The 21,416-nt window shown below is 48.2% G+C and overlaps 1 protein-coding gene across 3 annotated transcripts in view; it reads right to left on the bottom strand.

The window, feature by feature from the left end:
* Positions 1 to 21,416, bottom strand: part of PAPLN (papilin, proteoglycan like sulfated glycoprotein) — a 70,411-nt gene that overhangs the window by 27,191 nt on the left and 21,804 nt on the right. For 2 of the 3 annotated variants that reach the window (XM_027818125.3, XM_043547962.1), the window contains exons 3-13: positions 17,607 to 17,722; positions 14,053 to 14,113; positions 13,143 to 13,245; positions 12,088 to 12,218; positions 11,586 to 11,709; positions 10,645 to 10,725; positions 9,299 to 9,471; positions 8,468 to 8,591; positions 6,918 to 7,044; positions 5,758 to 5,823; positions 824 to 1,031 (exon numbers count right to left, since the gene is read on the bottom strand). In XM_027818125.3, coding sequence (XP_027673926.2) covers positions 824 to 1,031; positions 5,758 to 5,823; positions 6,918 to 7,044; positions 8,468 to 8,591; positions 9,299 to 9,471; positions 10,645 to 10,725; positions 11,586 to 11,709; positions 12,088 to 12,218; positions 13,143 to 13,245; positions 14,053 to 14,113; positions 17,607 to 17,722 — 1,314 coding nt within the window. The remainder of the gene's footprint in view (positions 1 to 823; positions 1,032 to 5,757; positions 5,824 to 6,917; positions 7,045 to 8,467; positions 8,592 to 9,298; positions 9,472 to 10,644; positions 10,726 to 11,585; positions 11,710 to 12,087; positions 12,219 to 13,142; positions 13,246 to 14,052; positions 14,114 to 17,606; positions 17,723 to 21,416) is intronic. The other variant, XM_037900344.2, reaches the window with a different exon arrangement.

Genomic DNA, 21,416 nt, shown 5'->3' with positions numbered 1-21,416 from the left:
AATCATCTCAAGTTGCAGCGGGAGAGGTCTAGGTTGGATATTAGGAAAAACTATTTCACTAGGAGGCTGGTGAAGCACTGGAATGGGTTACCTAGGGAGGTGGTGGAATCTCCATCCTTAGAGGTTTTCAAGGCCCGGCTTGACAAAGCCCTGGCTGCGATGATTTACCTGGGGTTGGTCCTGCTTTGAGCAGGAGGTTGGACTAGATGACCTCCTGAGGTCTCTTCCAACCTTAATCTTCTATGATTCTATGGTGCACCTTTTCAGGCAATGCAATGTCTCAACACAGCAATACAAATGTTGCCAGGCTGTACTGCTGGACTGAACGTAAATTCAGGAGAATAAATTTCAGCCCTGCACTGAAGATGGATTAGACAGGATTTAATAGGTGTCCTCCATCTCTCCTTTCTATGCTTCGAGGATTTCATATGTCTTCCTCATTGGCAGGCTTGCATGTAAGTGGTTCAAAGAGTTCCCCCTTGTGGAGACACAAATACACCCAGGCACCAACAATCCAACTCGCAATATCGTGTATGGGCTGAACTCTGCCCAGACATACAGTTTAGTGTAATGCCTTTGTAGATTAAGGACCAAGGCAGGATCTGGTCCTCCGACTGCACAGAGTATGTTCTACAAGTCCCTTTCTCTGCCCAATCTGCACAGGATCTAAGTCTGTTGCAGCCCTAGGTGGAGAACCTGTCTCTTTAGCTCAAGCTGTAGCATTTCACACTTCTAGCTCTGAAGGTCCCCGGTGCAATCCCTGGTGTGCTAGCTCAGAGGGTGGTTGTCCGATATGTACATTGCATTCAAAGTGTAAACTCACCTCTGACCAGGGCCCTGCGCTCCACGTTGCACACTGTCGCATGTTGCAGGGCTGCGTGCTGCGGGGCTGCTCGGCAAAGGCCATGCACTTGGCATCGTCCACCACCCCCGTGGAGCCTTGTCCATTGTATGACATGCAGTAAACGGAACGCGTTTGGGTACCTCCCCCGCAGGTGGCTGAGCAGGCTCCCCACTCCCCGGTTTTCCAGCTGTAGGTAACAGAAAGCCGTCACAGAACCAATGAACAAAGAGGGCTAGCAAGGAAGACCCTGTACATAGAGCTTGCTGTATCACAGCTGTTGCCCAAAGGGCCAAGGTTAACTCTTAAATCCCCAGTTCAACCAGTTAGGGGAAAATCTCTTTTTGTGTTGTGACATCAGTAACAGAAAGAAAGGAAGACACAAAGGGCCACCACAGCATGACAGGACGTCACAGGGGCATATTTTTGTCTTTCACTCAAGAAAATTGGCAAAGGTGGCAATTTGCATTATACCTGCATGTCCAGGAGGCAGCCATGAAAGTAACGGATGACTACACAAGCTGACCATATGTTAAGTGAGTTTCACCATAACAGTCAGCGTGGAGCTGATCACCATTACATTACCAGAGGCAGAAACTCAAATGTAGCTGGAGTAAAGTTACAGGTGAGTTTAAACATGAACAATTACTGCATAGTGTAGGTGGGCAGCCCTGTGGAACCAATCCCTGAGTGCAACCCACTTGGCTTTCTGATTGTGTGGGGACCCCTCAGGCCTGGTCTACTGTTAAAATTTAGACTGACCTAGTTATGCCACTCAGGGATGTGAAAAATTCATACTGAGTGGTATAGTTAAGCTGACCTAACCCCCAGTGTACATGAGGCTAGGTCGCTGGAAGAATTCTTCCATTGATGTAGCTACCACCCCTCGGGGAGGTGGATTACCTATGTCAATGGAAAAACCACGTCCATCGATGTAGGAAGTGTCTACAGCTGTGCCGCTATAGTGCCTGTAACGTAACCATGCCCTTAGAGCACCACTTTTATTTATTTCTAAAAGGAAGAGGGGGAAAGAAGGCATCTCTCCATCACACTAGAGTGCGATCCATGAAAACATCTCATACAGGACTGCACAATAGAAGACAAGCAATGCAATCAGCCCGACCACCTAACAAACTCCAGCCACAAGCTACAGTATAGAGAAAAACCAAAACCCCATTCTGTCTCAAAGCCCATTCTTAGAGTGTGGGTGGTGACCCCTTGTTGGTGGTGGGTGGACAGCTTCCTTGTCACAGGGTGCTGGCTTATGTCCTTATTTCCAACTGCAGACTTGCATTAAAAAATGCTAAAAATTCATTAGACACACTCTTTGTCATGTAAACAATTGCAGTAGTTGCCACCGAGTTGGGAAGGGAGGGCTCCTCACGATAATCCCACTGTTAGGATGAGGTCCACATTAGGAAAGTTTGAAAACCCTTGCCCTAGCCCTTTCCACCCATGCTCCAACCCTATGCCTGGGAACACAGATGGGCCCTGCAGCACACCTTGAAGGACATCAGATAGGGGTTATTTTTGACATAGGTACCGACTTCCCAATTTCTGGGGGGGGTTGACCCCAGTTCCGTCCCAGGCCCTGCCCCCACTCCATCCCTTCCCCCAAGGCCCCACCCCTGCCCTACCTCTTCCTGCCCCCATTCTGTCCCCTCCCAAGGGCGCCCCATAGACAACTGGTGCCTCCCCATACTGGGAGGCATGATATAAAGGGGAGGTCACATGTCCCCCTGACCAACCACTCCCTCACGCCCAGCCCTGGGCCACCATGCTCTCCCCACTGCACGTTACCTGCAGGAAGGGGGTGCTCTGTCCTCCCGCTGCTCCTGCCCAGCCCCCTACCCCCCGGCATGTCCTGCTGCTCTCCCTGGCAGGATGGAGCCGGGGCAGGGAGCAGAAGGCAGCCACTTCTAAAGTTGTCCCCTCCTGGTTGCTGCCCTGCAGCCCAACAGCTGCCTGAGAGAGCCTGGCTGGGGAGGTGACTTCCGCTCCCTGTCTGGGGAGGCAGCTTCTCCTCCCTGCCCGGGGAGGCAGCTTCTCCTCCCTGCCCAGGCTCAGACACCGGGGACTACAGCTGAGCGAGTTGGAAACATGCCGGAAGGGGGAGCTCTGGCTCGCTCGTCCCTGGTCCTTGGCACCCAAGCCCAGGCAGGGAGTGGAAGCTACCTCCCAGCCAGGCTCTCTCAGGCAGCCACCAGCCGGCCAAGCTGCAGAGCAGTGTCCCAGCAGCCGGAAGGGGTTGGTCCCTTCCACTCCCCAGCATCTGGGGAAATCTCCCCTGATGTCACCCAGCCCCGCCCTCACCCCACCTCTTCCCACCCTGCCTCTTCCTGCCCCAGTCCACCCTCTCCCTTGCCTCTTCCTGCCTCCCGCTCCTCGTCCTCCTCCCCCACAGTGCCTCCTGCACACCACCAAACAGCTGATCGCAGCGGGCGGGATGCGCTGGCGAGATGGGGAGGAGCTGATTGGAGAGGCCCCCCGGCAGCGCAGGTGCTGAGGGGGAGGAGGGGCCTGCCGGTGGGTGCTCAGCACCCACTATGTTTTTTCCATGGGTGCTCCAGCCCCAGAGCACCCACGGAGTCGGTGCCTATGATTTTGGACCACAGTGGTGTGTGGAGCCCAAAGTCGGCAGTAGGGGGTGCTCATGGAGAACTTCCTGTCATCAGCTACCTCCCAGTTAATCAAGTAAGCTCCAGCTAAAACAGCTCCACTGATTAGTCAAGATGGCAGATATAATTTCTGCCATCTCCTTCTACTTGTTCCCCCAGCCTGCCATTATCACCTCCATTTTAACCAGGCTGAGCCCTCAGCCCATCCTCCTCATTAACTCCACTCAGGGTCCCATATACTTACTGAGTAAGAGAAGCGACACAATAGAATCCCGTACAAGAATGACTTCAAGGTCAATGAGCAATTTTCCAATATAACTCTGTGGGTCCTCTTAGCCAAGAAGGAACAGAGCCACTCAAGAGCAGCCCCATCAATTGCTACCTATGCCTGTAGGCCAGTCATAAACAACTCAAAGTCAACTGCAATTACGGCAGTTGATAGATCTAATAGTATTAGTGTGGACACCTGATCATTCATTATCCATCAAGTTGTGTTTCTGTACCGTACACAAGTCTGCAACCAAACTGACAAGGGCCAAGAAGATCTGAGGCACCTAGATACCATAAGAGCATCTTTTTGCAACCTTTTCAGTTATCTTGCCCAAAAGAGGGAAGATTAAAATGGTTAAATAATTGCTCATATTGTTAATGTCAAGCAAAGGTTTCTTTTGTAAAGGGCATATGCAAGTGTCCTTCAAAGCAGATGGCAACTTGTGCTCTACAAAGGAGGCAATGACAATTTCCACCAACAATGGACCTAGTTCTTCCCAAATGACCTTTAGCAAACAGGAGGGACATGGGGCTAAATCACAGACTGTGGTTAAAAATTCACCCAACACCTCCAGTACCTCAACGAGTGCCACAGGATGAAATCTGAGCAAAGACGACCTTGTGTTTGTTCCCCACCAGATATAATTCTGTGCTGCCACAAATGCAAATAACTCAGTCTAAATCTGCAAAATAACTAGAAATTCCCTCACAACAGGAATCAGCAGCCAGGCACAGACTGCCCAGGTTAATCAGGCTGCCAACCACTCAAAACAAATTCACTCATCAAGATTTTGCAGATGCTATAGTGGAGTTAAAAAAACAATTTTTCATTTCCCCAAAAAGCCACAGAATAATATGCTTAATAAGCAGCAGGTTTGAAACAAACAAAAGAAAGTATTTCTTCATACAACACAGAGTCAACCTGTGGAACTCCTTGCCAGAGGATGTTGTGAAGGCCAAGACTATAACAGGGTTCAAAAAAGAACTAGATAAGTTCATAGAGAATAGGTCCATCAGTGGCTATTAGCCAGGATGGACAGGGATGGCGTCCCAAGTTTCTGTTTGCCAGAAGCTGGGAATGGATGACAGGGGATGGATCACTTGAGTATTACCTGTTCTGTTCATTCCCTCTGGGGCACCTGGTGTTGGCCACTGTTGGAAGACAGGATACTGGGCTAGACAGACTTTTGGTCTGACCCAGCATGGCCGCTCTTGTGTTAAAAGGTCTTTATGATAATTGGCCAAATTCACCCAGAGGCTTTTGCAACTGGTACTCAAGGCATCTTCTACCTCACTTCCTTCATCACAGGCCATCTGTAAACCGAGGTAACCTGAGAGATTGAAGCCATGAAAGAAGATGCCCCCTATTGACAGTAGAGGGCAACATGGTGGTAAGTCCCACTCAGCCATTAGTAGAGTGGTTTGTTGGGAGGACAATTATTCTCTTTTTTGCTTCTGGTGTTAGGGTGGAGAGCCATATCATTGCAGTAAACACTGCATCCAGGCACTTTTGTGCCAGCACTGGAGCACATGCTGTTGGAAGAAGAGCTTTGGAGGAAACTTGAGGTTGCAACAAAGGAAGTTTGGCATTCTGACTAGTTATTAAAATAATGTGATTCACTGCAGTCCTACCGCATTTCTTTTTCTTTCTACGAGTTTACCATCTTGACAAATTGAGCAAAATCTTCAAAAGCAGCCGCCTTGCCCAAGGGAAATGGCAATGCTTATTTCAGGGTCAGAAACAGAAAGATACAAAGAACTGTCTGTCCCCTCCAACAGTCAAATCAGAAGAGCAAATCACCAGTAGGGCTCACCACTGTCTGAGCAAAGCTCCCCCTTTTCTAGTACCCAGGACCCTCCACCATCATTTGTGGGCAGTGAGAATCAAAAGCAAAGCACCAACCTAAACCATCACCAAGGATGAAAACACCCAGTGGGGTTCACCAAGCAACTAGATTTTCTAGGTGGGAAGTGGACAGAGAATAGCTGAAGCTCTGCTTTCTATAATCTTTATCTCCTTCTTGTTACCTCTTCATTTGAGAGCTCCAGGCTCCGCTGTGGCTCCACATTCTCGGCAGATAGATGTAAGATATCCTTTATACACAGAACAAAGGTTTTAAAGGACTTTAAGCAATATATAGAATTCTAGAGCTACAGCCTATTGTGTAGGCAGAAATGTTTCCAGGTCTCCAGGTGCCCTCAAAACACAGGGGCTCCATCAGGCCTCACACTAATTCCACTGGATATACAGAGAGGTGACACGAGGGTGTCCCAGGGTGATAAAATGGTATATGCTGCGGATTCCCTTGTTGGAGCCATGTGGCAGCTAACTGTAAGTGCAATGGAAGGGGGAGCTTGACAGCCGCATAGGAGGAAGGATTGCAGGGCTCAGCCCTCTCAGAAAGGGCCAGGACCTGGGGAATGCAGCAAGTTAACTCCCTTTGCTCTTACATTTGCAGCTCCAAGTGAAGGGAAGAATGAACACTAAGTGAATCCTTCTCCTTCCCCAACTTTGGCTAGGATAATATCTCCAGCAACTCTACCTAGGCAAAGTGAAAGCCCCTGGTTTTGGACACAGACCTAGGCCATGTAGATCCATTCCTTATGGGCAGAGAAATTCATTCCCACATCTTGGGTAAAACATTTCAAAAGTGCCTAAGGCTACATCTACACTACAGCCCGATTGATGCTCTGAGATCGATCCACCGGCGGTCGATTTAGTGGGTCTAGTGAAGACCTGCCAAATTGACAGCAGATCGCTCTCCAGTCGACCCTGTACTCTACCCCCAATGAGAAGAGTACAGTAAGTCAACAGGAGAGTTTCTCCCGTCGACCCCTGGCAGTGTAGACCTATGTTATTCACGTAGCTGGAGTTGCGTAGCATAGGTCGACTTACTACAGTTGTGTAGACATGGCCTTTAGTAGCCTATATCCCACTTTTTAAAGTGAGCAAGGCACTAAATCCCGTTGACCACTGTTCTGTCAGTCACAGCTCAGGTATCATCTACCCCTGGGTGATCTAGAAATGTCTGTTTCCACTGACATGTGAAGTGTATGATTCTTTCATCAGCTCCAGACTGGGGTGGCAGTGGGGGAAGCAGAAGGCAATCAGCATTCTTTTTCCTGGGTCTCAAGATACTTCACAAGGGGGTTGAAGAATCCAGAGAGGTGGAAAGAGAAAGTCTCACCGTTTTGTCTGGGGACAGGCTTGAAGACCACATGTCCGGTTATTGGCTGGCTTTGGTTTGTCCCTGCACATATAGTCTGGATAGGCTTCATTGTCTATGGTGCAGAACATCAGGCGTGACTGGTAACCTAAAGGAGAAAAGGAAAATAATATTCTGGTTAAAGTGGCCCATCCATAAAAGGGATTTAAATGCAATCGTTTGGGGAATGGCACATTTCTGAGGTAGTCTGGGGCCCCCACAGCATCTGCATGCTGCAGAGAGAACTGCGTCAGATGCAACTCCAGGATTCTCTATACAACTTGTTCCCACATAAATGGTCCAGTGGTTAGGGCAGTAGCCTAGGACTTGAGAGACCCAGGTTCAATTCCCTGCTGCTCCATGGACTCTCTGTGTCTCAGCTCCGCAACTATAAAATGTGGATCTTAGTATTACCCTACTCCAGGGGGGTGTTGGGAGGATAAATACACAAATGATTGTGAGGTGCTCAAATACTCTGGTGAAAGAGGCTATAGAAGTACCTACCCTAGATAGCGGGTGGGCCCACAGGAAGGGTAAGAGAGACTGAAGAGGAATTTTCCTTTAGCTCAGATGGCTGCGCCCTGTGTTTTGGAAGTTGAAGAACCAGGATTCTAATCCTGGCTCCCGAGGGGTGTGCCCTGCCAGACATAATTTATCTAGCAATTGTGTCTGTTGTCTACAACACATGGACTTGTTACAATAGCAGAGCTGTGGGTCAGCCCAACAAGGCTGGGTCTAAGCCAGGATGAAAGTGGATCAGCCCCTGGGGGAAAGGGCAACTCTGCATCCCTATTCCAGGATTATAACAGCAGGGGAGGTGATGTCACCTTCTACAGAGGCATCCTTGAACCCATATTATGGGCAAGAGAGGTAAGTCACTACAATGGCCACCAGCAAAGAAGGCGAGAAAGGGCAGGCAGGAGCTCAGCATACCATGAAACTGGTTTTCAATGAGAATCCATGAGTGTGTTGATGTGTACATGGTGGGACCATAGGGGAACTCTGGCAGCCTCTCTGCTGGATGGATGCTCCATAGGGAGGCACTAGAGGTGGCAGGCTCAGTCATGTGGGGGTGGGGCAGCAAGGAGATGGGCTTGGTGAGGACATGTTTTGGGTGACTCGAGGGGGCAGAACTATGTGTAAAGGGCTGAAGCTAAACGAAAGAAAACGTAGGCTGCTTGTCAGGAAGAAATCCTTGACAGAGAGATCTATCGGTCTGGAAAACTGTCCCCAAGGGAAGCAGTGGGAGCACCATCACTCAGAACATAGAAAACTAGACTGGACACAGCATTAAAGAACAGAATGTAGGGAACAATCCTGCAGTGAACCCCGGCCTGGCCTCCAATTTACAGACCCTTCATAGCCTACTGCAGCTGCCAATGCTCCTTAATCTCTCTGTGGGACAGCCCTGGGGAAGGCCCGGGGGCTGCTGACAGTTCTTCAGATGGCAGCATGTAGCGTCTTCCCTTTTGGATACTGGCTCTGCATTGGGCACTGTCTGCTGCTGGTGAGGGTGCCCCCAACCCTCTTACCTCCGCCACACTCAGAGCTGCAATCACTCCAGGAGCCATAGCTCCAGCTGTAGCCCGAGCTGTGCCCTTGCAAGGGCAGGTAGTATTCATACTGCACCCCCTGGTTTGGCTCCTGGCTGATGAGCTGCAAAGGAAAGAGAATGAAGTAAGAGCCAGAAAACAAAACAGTATTTTCTCTCTCCTGGCCACTCTTCCTGCCCTTACCTCAGGATCCAAGCAAGGTAAACTCCCCCTACTGCTCCCTGCACCCCTCTATTCATTGGCCATTTATTTTCTGTGCTTTGTTTCCTCCCTAATACATCATAGACTCTGAGGCTTAGAGAACTCTTTCCAGTGAAGAGAGAATGTGCATCTTCCTCAGAGCTGGTTGATTGTGCTGCTCCTCTATTAGGCAGCAGGTAGTATCCTGGGCTGGCCTTACGCACAAGCATAATGAATAGCTACTTGGGTGCCCCCATCCTATACCAGATCTTTAATTCATGAGTTTCCCCTATTATCTTCTTTAGCTTCTTGACCAGAAAGAAGAGACAGCTAGTCACTACCAGGTCTCTTTCTACTGCCTCTCTGGCAACAGGATCAGAGCAGACAGTGAGTGGTGTGAACATGGCTGGATAGTTCCCCTTCTTACAGGTGAAGGCCCCACAGATCAAAAGGCTGGCCCTGCTGATATCCCTGCTCACTGGGCTCAGTACAGGTGTATTGCCTCCCCTGAAATCTACTGACATTATCCTGTAGAAACCAAGCACATCATCTCTGCAAAATGTGACGTGCAGCTCAAGACCAACAACCACAGCATGACAATATTAACAGAGGGTAAACACAGCTGCTTACCTCAGTGACTAAGGGCTCAGTGGTGGGACCCCTGGAGTGAAGCAGCTCAGGGGCCAGGTCCCCCTCCGAGCCTCTATCATAGTGCACAACTGTGCTAGCGATGTGCAGGTCTCGGCTGAAGTCAATCGTCCAGTGCCCATTCAGATAGTATTCCCCCTGCACATTCTTGATGGCTGGACAAAGCCACAGAGCACAAAAGAGGAGGTGGGGGATGAATGATTTGGAAGATCCACTATTCACATGACATGCTGACACCACTTCAACCCGATGCCATATGACATGGCTTTACGCTCTGCTCTAGATCTCACAGGACATCAGCAACTCACAAAGCCCTCGGTTCAGCTACTTGAAACCCAGCTTCCTCACACAAGCACCACAACCTTCCTGAAAGCTGTGAGTAACTGCTGGGACAACCACTTAGACAGTGGCAACTGGTGCGTGCATCAAACATGGTAACTCACGGGAAATGAATGCCCTCTTGTGTTCAGTACTTTCTGCATTGGAGATAAACATCTGTGCTTCCCTTCGGCGTTTGCTTTCAACAAATGCCAAGTGAAATCAAGTCCCTGCAGGAAATCATTATCCTGTGACAACATTCTAGCCCTACTGATGCTCCCTGCTGTCTTGCTCAGGCTCTCTGCTTTTCTGCACATCGAGCCTTTTTCACTGCATGGTCCAACTCTTTGCCGCAGATTCCATTCCAGCATTGCTGTATTCTCCCTTCCCCACCTGATTATTGCATGTTCTGTTTGCAACATAAACACTTTTGCCTGCCAATGTGGCATAGAACACTTTGACACTGTAATGAAAACCCGGTCATGTTTGTATTGTACAAGAGCATGTCAGGAGTCCATCCATAGAGCATGGGGAAGATAGGGCCTAATGCACAGGGAACTGGACAGCCCAGAAGATGCCTGTGTGCTTGGAGCCCATCCCTAAAGTAGGGGTGGCAGGAGAAGTTTGGATTTGACTTTACCAAGCTTTGTGGCAAACAGACAAACCCAGACCCAAACTTTGCCATGTTTGTCAGACTCTTAGAAGTTCCAGGTGGAAGGTTTAAATAGGGCTTGGTCTTTTTATCCTCATGTATGTAGAGTCACAGTAGTGGTGCTGGGCTAAGACCGAGTCCCAGGTCTGAGCACCCCTAGTTCTCTAGTGGTGTTCCATATCCAAACCTGGATTTAGAATTGAACTTTGTGCCCAGCTCCTCCCTTTGCAGAGGGCAGGAGCAAGCTTCCGCCCCATATGCCTCTGAACTCCAGTGTGTTTGAAAGTCAGAATAGAATTTTGTGGCTTGAGTCCATCTCTACAGTGTAGTAATAAACTCATTACAATGTCAGTCTTACCCAGGAAGTTCCTGCTGGGCATAACTTCCTTAATGCGGAGGCTTGTGGCTCCCATGGGAATGATGAAGATTTGATTGTAACCTGAAGAAAATGAAGGAAGTTGGTCAAAGGTACCGACAGACAGTGATGGAGGATGTGAGATGGTCGCCCATGTGCACAGGAGCTGTGCCCAGCTGCACTAGTGGCTGCATGGATGAGTTATGAGATAACCGGAAAGAACTCAATCCAGCTGTTGCAGCTTCATTGATTTTAGGATGGCTGCACCCAGATTTGTTTCACCCATGGAGTAGTCCACCCACTTCAGGGCTAAAATACATCTGAGAGCAGCATTGCACCCAGAGCATTGCACCCTGAAAACAATACAGTCAGGGGCCTGTTTGGGCTTCCATTATAAACCCTGATTTTCAGGGTTTCCTATCTCGGACATTTCAAAATGCATCAGATTGAAACTCAGCAGACAAAGATTCATCTCAGTTCAATCATTAGGCTGAAGTAGTTCAGAGCCAGCCAATGTGGGAGAACCAGGTTTCAAGTCCTGGTCCCAGTCTCCCACTCCTTTTGGAGGTTCTGCAGACCTTGGGTAACCAGCTCCATTGCAAAGAGCACTTCCAGCAGGCATGCTCTGAGGGACAGTTCAATGGAGCCTGTCACCTCTAGAAGAGTTGTGGTATCCACAAGAGACTAGGAGCTGGGGAAGATGCAGGAGGAGTGGAAGAACCTTAGGGCTGCAGTGGGAACTAGGAGGGGACCCCCAGATAAAGATGGCCAGTATGTTTTCTAGCTCTAGCCCGCTGTATGGGTGGGCTTGGGTGAGTGTTCTGGTCTAATGGCTCCAGTGAACAGAGAGAGCAGATAGCTGCATGCAAAGGGTCAGAATGAGGCTAAGCTTCACTCTGTCCTTCTCCCCTGTTCACCCTTCCAGAAAATCCAGACTACTGTACCTTTGGGGAGGTTGAGCACATCAAAAGTGCCCTTCACTTCGTAACAGGCCCTGCCATCCCCTCCACACTGCAGGCACTTGTCTTCCTTCTTGGCAGAATTGAGCATGTTATCACAGCCGACAGCCTGTCAGAAAACAATGGCATTAATGTGCTTAAATCAAAACCAGGGCGTGGGGTGGGATGAAGAAAGAAAAGGCCAGGGCCTAGACTGATCACTAGGAGGAGGATAAACTAGATAGCTCTGGGGTGCAGTAGAAAGGGGGATGATCAGGAGCTGGTGGTTAACTCGCCCCAAGAGTCCACAGAAATGTATGCACATGCTCCCCACACTTCCTTCAGTTCCCCAGAAATCAAATGCATTTGGTGTGTTGTCAGATAACAAGGGCATTGTTTGGGAAGGCCTGGATAGGACAAAGGGAAATGCTAAGAAGACTGACATACACCCTCTCTGAGTCTCTCTCTCTCTCTCATAGAAAAGGGATAAGGTGATAGGATGACTTACTTGGCAGACTCCCTCGACACAGACATCCCGTTTGCCTGGCTCACAGGGCGTCCCATCAGCCACTGCTTCCTTGTGCCTGTAGTAGAAGTTCTCTCCCTTGGGAATACAGTTTAACTCGCATTTATTGGGAGCTGGAAGGAAAGAAAACAGCAGGTGTCATATGACATAGTTAGTCCCTTACAAACACACCATGAGCCTGAACCTGAAATGTGGGATTAGGCCCTGAGGAGTGGATTGCTATTAACATTAATGACTGGTTCCTGCAGAATACATTCCCATGTAGTACGAGGCTTTTCAGAGAGACAGAACAAATGTTAACACAGAAGAAAACCAGTAACATATCAACAAGCAAAGAGTGAAATTCTTCAGGTAAGCTTAATAAAACCCAATAACTCAGAGGTGGCTGGGTGAATATGGAAGACAGCAGAGTCCAGTGGTAAGAACAGAGAGCTAGGCCTTCTGATTTCTATTCCTGCCTCTAGCCCTGGTTCTCTGAGTGTCCTTGAGCAAATCACATGCAGCAAGATTTTTGGCAGTATTCACTAACGTGAAGAGCTTTGATTTGGGGGGGTCCAATCTAAGATATCTTTTGGCTGATTATCAAAGGTGTTGAACAGCTGCTGGAGCTATAGATTTCTGTGCCTCAAAGGCAGCCCTTGCCAGATATCTTGTGCAATTGTAACCCACACACCTTCTGGGTGTGGTGTTCTGTCCCATCTAGTGGCACCGAGACCACTGAGAGAGACAGATTAATGAGTTTGCTCTACAGCCTTAGCTAACAGGCAGTTGGCTTTTGGCTCATGCTGTAGAGGCTCATGCATTAAGTTCCAAAGGTCCCCAGTTCAATCCCGCCTGCCGACGACTGGGGTCTGTCGGCGTTACACAATTGTTCTGAAAGATGATCCATTCCAACAGACCCCTCTAGCTGTTCCAGAAGAGGACAATTCTGGACAGACACCTATGCATGTAGGACTCTTTCCAGACAGAGACCCCCTACTTTCAGGCAAAGTCAAATACCCCCACATCAAATAAGTTTAACACCTTCTATCTGTTACCTCCATAATAAGGCAGCCACTTGTATCTCTTTCCTTGGAATTCTGTCCCATCAAACTCAGCACACTGCTCTGCTCGGAAGTCCCTGGAGCCCTCAGGGCAGCTCTGTGGGGGAAGAGAGAACCCAGGTACACAGAATTCGCACAGGGAGGAGGGAGGTAAAGGAAAGGATCTCACTGCGGTGTGTTCCTCACAGCTTCCCCACAGACTGGCAATGCCAAAGTCACTCCTGAATGCAGCTCTGACACTTGACAGCGCATTACGCTGTCTCCAGGTCAGGCCAGCTTCATTCTTATCTTAAAGCAGGTGATTAGGGAACTGCTTCTTCCCAGACAGAAGGTCTTTGGGTGACTACCAAGCTATAACCATGAACATCAACAGTATGAGTGCTCCCTGATTCCTTTCCATGGCATTGTCCATAATAAACCAGACCCATCTCAGTCACAGGATTCAGATCCAGAGCCCTAAACATTTTCTCAGATTGTCTTCCTGCTCTCTCTGCTCCCCATAGTCTCTCAAATGCAACCTTGATGCTCTGTATGTGATGGCAATCTTTGAACAGGCTGTGGATAATAGAAGGAATTCTCAGTGTAGTGAGCTGACACTGGGGTTTTCAGAAAACTGAGGGTGAGATAACTGTAACTATACTAATCTCTACATGCTGCAATCACCAGACAGAGTTGGTATGGGCCCAGAATCTATTGCACAAGGGCACAAATTCTAGCCTGGGGCCTAGTCACCTGTGAGCATCCCCAAGCAAACAGTGTCCATCAACAATACTGGCACTGGTGCTCCAGGGGAGGAGAAGAATCCCATTGGCACTGAGTGGGCTCAGCACATGGCTTCTGAAGAAAATTAAGTTCCTCCAGGAGAGAAAGCATCAGGAAGGAGAAAATGTACTGGGCACTGTACCTGAATATTGCACAAGCGATGGTTTCGAGTTGGTCCAATACAGTTAGACCCACCATCTGTCCTGAAAGACAGAGAAACAACATGAAGTAGTTCTGAAGAGATTGTAAATATCATCCCCATTACTATTTATTAATAATCTCCCAGGTAACACTGTGAATTTATCAGCACCTTGCACACAGCATGCAGCCCTAAGATACATTCCCTGTCCCACAGAGCTAACAACATAATATATCCTATTTCTTTCCTACAAAACTGAACCAGGCATCTTTCAGCGCATTCTGTTGCTGTAATCTTGTTATAGATACAGGTAGTGTATACACTGTGTATTGACACAGGGTGGTTTTCTGGGGGGCAAAATTTTCCCCCTACCAATTAGTGGAGACAGTTTCTTTTATTCTTTGTCAGGCTTTTTATTAACACACAGCTCAAAGTCTCTAACAGCACCTGTGTGATACAGCATGTCTACCTGGGGGTGAGTAGGAAGAGTGGGTGGGGTGAGTTCTGAAGTCAGTGTGTGTGCACACTTCAAACTACCCTGCCATTTACATTCCTGCTGTTATGGGACTCATTAGCTGGAAGAACAGAATGGCCAAAGGGAAGGGAGGTAACTATCTTCCCTTATTCTATACCTGACTCTTCAAAAGGGGAGGGAGAGGGATACAGCTCAATGCCTAACAAGTTCATATCCAGGGATAAATTGGATTTGAAAAAGCCATCTGTTGCACCCAGAGACGGATTAGGGGTTTGTGGGACCCTGGGACAGAGCAAGTGGGGAACTCTCTCCACCCACCACCCTGCAGTTCCCCAACCCCACTCCCCAGCGCTTCTGCCAGAGAAATGGGGTCGCGGTGCAGGGGCTTGTCCAGCCCCGTTCCCCTCCCCCCCACCTGGCACTCCTGCCGGGGAGCAGGGTCCAGGCATGGGGGCTTCCCCTGGTCCCTGGCAGAAGCGTACCCCACCTGGCAGGCAGGTGAAGCGGGTCGGGACGTGGGGATGGCCATTTTTCCGGTGGCCTCCAATTGACGGGGGACCCTGTGCACGGCTCGCTGGCACAGTGGCTAATCCACCACTGGTTGTACCCCTCCTGCTTCTCTCTCTATCCATCATCTCAGCACTCATGACACAGCAAGGTGGGTCTCCAGGAATGCTGAGTCAGCACAGAGAGAGATAGGCCAGATCATAAGCAAAGGGAAGAGGCGTGCTTGGAGATTTTGTTTTTTTTTTAAATATTGCAGAATAATCAGAACTCTTATAAAAAGCCTATTTAAAAAGGAGATTGAGGAGCCAAAGGGAGCAGAAGGGAGGCTGCCTACTTCAGCTTGTGTTCTTTTTGGCTATGTCTACAGAAGGATTTTTAGACCTATCATTATCAATGGGGGCAGCTCTACCTGCTCAGGGAGGTTCAGTCATTATTACCATCTACACGTGCTCAGAGGTGAGATAACACCATGTTAACAATGCCTGAACAATGGCCACCTTATGGCTTCTGCTGGTAGAGCAGCACCTTTTGGGACTCACGGGTCTAAAAAAGAAAAGGAGTACTTGTGGCACCTTAGAGACTAACCAATTTATTTGAGCATAAGCTTTCGTGAGCTACAGCTCACTTCATCGGATGCATACTGTGGAAACTGCAGAAGACATTATATACACAGAGACCATGCAGTTTCCACAGTATGCATCTGATGAAGTGAGCTGTAGCTCACGAAAGCTTATGCTCAAATAAATTGGTTAGTCTCTAAGGTGCCACAAGTACTCCTTTTCTTTTTGCGAATACAGACTAACACGGCTGTTACTCTGAAACGGGTCTAAAATAGAGGCACTGGCCAGAAAATAGAAATCCCCTCCTCTGAAAAATGTCACATTTTTTGAGAAAAAATTGTCCCGACATCAAAAATGCAAAATTCTTCACGGGAAGGGATTTCCAGAACAATTCCATTTGGGGAGAGCCGAAGGATTTCATCTAAGAGCAGCTGACTGAGGCTGCCAGAGGCCAAGTGCCCCTATTCTCCGACTTCCTGGCTCTTAGCCTCCTCACCTCCTCTCTCTGGCAGCCAGGCAGCAGGGAGAAGAGAACCAGGGGGGCTCAGCTTCCCTACCAGAGAGACAGCCAGGTAGGGGGGGTGGCAGGAAGGCTGAGCACTAGGGAGGTGGAACGCCTGGGCACTCAGCCGCCAACAGCCTGCCTGGAAGGCTCTTGTCAATTTTACTTTCTCCCTGAAGCAGAAAATGAAATTGACAAGAGCCTCTCTGGCAGAGAGTTTGTTTCAATTTTCCTGATGGACAATCAGAATTTTTCTAGAAATCCCTTCCGGGTAAGGGAGTTTTTTTGACTTTTTGTCCCAATTTGGGATGAATTTTTTTTCGAAAACGTGAATTTTTTTTGCAGGAAGCGATTACCCTTTTCTGGCCAGATCAGTTTCACACCAATGATTCCCATTAGGTGCTGCCTCACCAAAGGAAGCTGTCATATGGACATATCTTAGGCACTGTTAACATCGTGTCATCAAAAATCATTCCAATGGAAAATTTCCCACCAGCTCTTGTCTGAAAAATCTTAGCATAGAAATGGCTTTCAGCCCTCAGGAGAATGATAGGCACAGTGCTGTGCACATTTCCCTCACAGGGCTGCCAGAGTACCATAATCCTGACCAGAATGACACCCTTTTGCCATATCAAACTTGTGCCCCAAACACAACTTTTCTTGTCCAGTTAACCTCAAACTTTCCAACGATGCCATTCTCCTCTAGCATGGGCATTTCAGACTGAAGAGAGCCCTGTTCAGAAAGTTAGAGGAAAATCCCCATCAGGTTTATAATCAAAACTATGTGAAAAGCTTCCTATATAATGGAGTTTTTACTGTGACTCCATTATATATTAGAGTTGGACCCAAACTGTAACCTCAGATAAGAACCCCCCCACACATCCACCTTGAATGTGGGGCAGTTTGGATTTGTTCCCCTGGATCTGAACCCACCACCATAATTTTAGCTGTGGCTAGGGCTGAAAACTGGAAAAGGCCTATTTTCTGGATCCAGTGGGAACAGCTGGTTTCTCAAGATTTAAGATATTTGGGCTGAAATTTTGACAGAAAAGCAGATGCAATTTTGGCATCACCAAAACCAAATTTTAGCCTTGTTCAGCTTTGAAGCCACACTTCAAACCCTAATAAAAGAAACCTAAGGTCAGCTCCTAGGCTGGTGTAAATTAGTGAAGCTCTATTTAGATTAATGGAGCTATGATGATTTACACTTGCTGAGGATCTGGCCCCATTCTGGATCCAAACTCTGCCTCTCAAATTCTTCTTATTTATATACACTATATTCCACTTCATCTAGATGAACTCTTTTGGGGGAGAGCTGCTTATTAGAGATGCCTTCCAGAAAACAGATTTAGCCTTATTTCCATACAGGGAATAAGAGAGATCAAACTTTCTTTGGTAGGTGATTGACAGCTCATTTCACCAAGAGACATTAGAAAGCTACCCTGAGCTACCTGGTGATGCCTCTTATGGGAGGAGAAAGAGTGCAGTAATATAAAAAGAAGAAAGCCCTCACCTTTGTGAGTAGCAGCGCCGTTGCCGAAAGCTGATGCCCCCGCCACAGCTCCGACTGCACTCGCTCCATTCTCCCCAGCCCCCCCAGAAATCAATCTGCCGCTTCACCTTGCGGGCCTGTGAAAACCAAACATTCAAGCGAACATGGTGAGACAGAACAAAAACAGCAAAATTGAAGTAACTACAGCATGCTGTACCAAGCAAAGGTGTTACCATTCCCTCTCCCTAGCTAATGGGTAAGGAGATAGAGGAAAAGGGACAAGAGCCAGGAACAAAAAGCCTTAAGTACTAGAAGAAGCAGCTAGTGCCCCACCCACACACGGGATCTCAAGCCCGAACATCTAAACTGCCATTTTATGGCCCTGCAGACCAAGTCCTGCGATCTTGAGCCAGCTGATCTGGGCCCGCCATGGCTGTGCCACAAGTCTTTTATTGCAGCATAGGCATACAGGCCAACTCTATTCACCTTCAATCCATTCGGCTGCCTCCTAGAAAGGATCCCAGCTCCTTCGGATGTTACCTCTCTTTCTCAACGCTCTAGACCAGCGGTTCTCAAACTGTGGGTCGGGATCCCAAAGTGAGTCGTGACCCTGTTTTAATGGGGTTGCCAGAGCTGGCGTTAGACTTGCTGGGGCCTGGGGCTGAAGCCAAAAGTCTGAGCCCCACTGCTCAGAGCTGGAGCTGAAACCTGAGGGCTTCAGCCCTCGGCGGTGGGGCTCAGGTTACAGCCCTCACCCGCCCAGGGCAGATGCCCTCAAGCTTTGGTTTCGTCCTCCCAACCCAGGGGGCAGGGCTCAGGCTTCAACTTTGGCCCCCCGGCCTGGGGTGGAGGAGTTTGGTCTTCAGTCCCCGTTCCCAGGGTCGTGTAGTAATTTTTGTTGTCAGAAGGGGGTCGTGGTGCAATGAAATTTGAGAAACCCTGCTTTAGACACAAAGCACTACTTTCCAGATTAGACAAAAAGATATGCTGACATAGGCATCACCATCCCAGACAGATCAATGGTGCCATCTACTCCTTTATCCTGTCTCAAGGCCCAATTCTTAAGAGAAAGGCATAAAACACCCACAATGCAGCTGTCTGCAATAAGATTCCAGGGAGAGACATTTTTTCCTGACTATCCTTGCTGTGCGCATCAGCACTGATAGCCCTAATCATTTTTGTATTGTAGATGGTATAACTGAGGTATGGTGTCAAGGGAACCCATAGAGGTACTTTAGACTAAGATAAGATATTGGTACTAAGCACAATGCTACCAGTAAGAGAACATTGCCCCAGAAGGGTATAGAATAATGTAGCTGGGGGAAACCTGGCTCATCACAATCAGCATGATCTGTACAGAGAAGGATGTGGAACTCGGGGAGGAGGGAGATATTCTGAGAAGGAATAATGATTGCAGGTGTGCAACGAGATTACTTACTATGAGATTAATTGGAAGGAAGAAAGGGGGAAAACAGTGCACCCCATGGAGAGATGGGAGTCCTGGAGCAATAATACATTCTGGATTTCGAATGGTAATTGAAAATAAGGTTTGTAACTAGGGTTGTGTGTCTGTGTCCATAGGGCTCTGTTTGAAAATCCTGTGGTTGAGAGGGGCTAAGCGTGCTGCTTGGCCAGTGAACCAATGTTGCTACCGAGAGGACGATGGAGCTGAGACAGGTATAAAAGGTTGCAACAGGAGTCAGGAGCTGTCTTTACAACCCCTCCATTTCTTTTGCCTTTTAATGTTATAATTCTATCCAAAAAGCAACTGAGTTTATTTGGCAGGATTTATGAATCCAGGATGCCTTCTGCTAATGGTTACATCACTCTCAAGGGCCCAGAGCCTGGACTGCATCCAAGCTATATTGGGTACAGCTCAGGAAAGGAGGGGTGAAAAGGTGACAGTGTCTTTGGGAATATATCCAGAGCTTCCCTAAACATTCCTGAGCACTTTAAATATGAACACATATAATAGTCAAATCTTAGACTATTTACAGCCTTGCAGAAAAGAGCAGCAACAGGCTATTAACCCCCTGTGTGTTAACTGCCACTGCAACACCTGTGCAATGAAGGCATGTGTGTTCTTGATAAAGCTGGCATTCCCCTGCACCCAGACATCATCTTCCAGTCGCACTCTGGGAATGGTCTCCTGCTGAAGAACAAGCTGTTGCAGGCTGGCATCTCAGCATGATGACATCACTCATTGTGATTTTATGTTGTAACAGAATAGCTGTTGGGTTGGGTCGGATCAGGCTGATCCTAAGACAGTTGTTTCAGATCTCCAGTACAACTGTTGACCCAGCCATAGCTTGACCCGGCCCTTGTAAACTATCAAATTAGTCCTTCCCCAGAAAACTGGGTGTGTAAATTCCCCCTTGTCTCCTGGAGATGGCTTTTTTATTTTCTACCTATATTTCCCTGCTCGTATACGAGTCCTTGGTGTAACACCCGTAGCTGTCTCTCCTCCTCTTTCCCTCCTGTACAGAATGTTTCTCCCTTTGCTGATACAACTGTCACAGGAATCATCCCACTATATTCCTGTAACTGTTACCAAATCACACTCATGATTGTCTTGCTGCAGCATCCCCTTGAGTTCTTCCTACCTATTTCCTGTGACGCCCTAGCATCTGTAAGGATGCACTGGAAGAAGTCGTTCCTTCTCCTTGCACTTTGCTGTCCTGTTTGCGTCATACAAGCTATGTACAACCCTCTTCAACCTCTTCCACTACAAGTCTACAATCCAAATCCCTTGAGATGAATCCCTTCGTGCTGACCATCTCTCTCTTCCCAGCTACAGCATGCCTGACTCAGTGAAACTGCTCTCTCTGAATTACAGGCACTTCCATGCACTTTTCCCCTTCTAGCCAATATCTCTCTGGCCAGACCACCCATTGCTGGTGCATAGGGTCCAAAGCTGATCTCTTATTCTTCAGTCTGTCTCACTCATTCATGCATTTCCCCTCGGTCAGAAATAACCTGCTGGATGTCTGTCTCTCCTTCCCACCTCGCCATTTTAGGAATGGTCCCATCTGTGGAGTTTAGGGCCTCTCAATCTTTTAAATGATCCTCCAGACCCCTAATCCTGTCCTCTGAACTGGTATCAGTCTGTATACTCCTTCTCTCTCCTCCTACCTCCTCTGCCGTATACACAGATGAATGAAACATGCTACAGTTCTGTTGCTCTGCAGTGTTTCTCCTCTCTACCAGCTGGCTGATTCAGAAGCAGCATTAATTCACTCTGGAAACAAAGGAGCTTTCAGTCAGCAGAAAGAGGAAGAAAACATCTAGATCAAATCCTGACGCAGGGCAGCTGAGAATCAGGTAACTGGGACGGGGGTAGAAAGGCAGCAGCTGCCCTCAAGCCCTCCCTTAGCACACGGCCCTGTGCGATAAATATTCAGGCTTTTCTGCCATAAGTGTATTATTGTTCTTTCTTCTCTGTACACAAATGGACATCCCCAGGGGCGCTTTACATTAAGGTTTATGGGCCTGCAGAGCCCAGGAGCAACCACCGACTCAACACTACTTCGTTTAGCCACAGCGCAAAAGGGATATCTCAGCAAAAGAGCCCTTGCTGAGCAGTACAGCGACAGGGGAGTGTTCCATTCTGAGCTCACTGTTCTCATATATTCAAAACAATACACTGGGCTTGTTTTGTGTGCATGTGTACAGACTTGCGTAAATATAGAGATATTTTATAGGTCTGTGTATTTATGACAAATACGAAATCTATTATTATAGGATCCTTATAATGAGCTGTTTCTAGATGCCATTATCCAGTTTTTGTCCCAACAGCCTTCCTTTGCTCTGCTCAGCCTCTGGTATGCTTTC

Source organism: Chelonia mydas, chromosome 6 (assembly GCF_015237465.2).
Source record: "Chelonia mydas isolate rCheMyd1 chromosome 6, rCheMyd1.pri.v2, whole genome shotgun sequence".
Lineage (NCBI taxonomy): Eukaryota > Metazoa > Chordata > Testudines > Cheloniidae > Chelonia > Chelonia mydas.
Note: the sequence above shows the minus strand (reverse complement) of the source record. Positions and strands in the feature narration are given on the sequence as shown.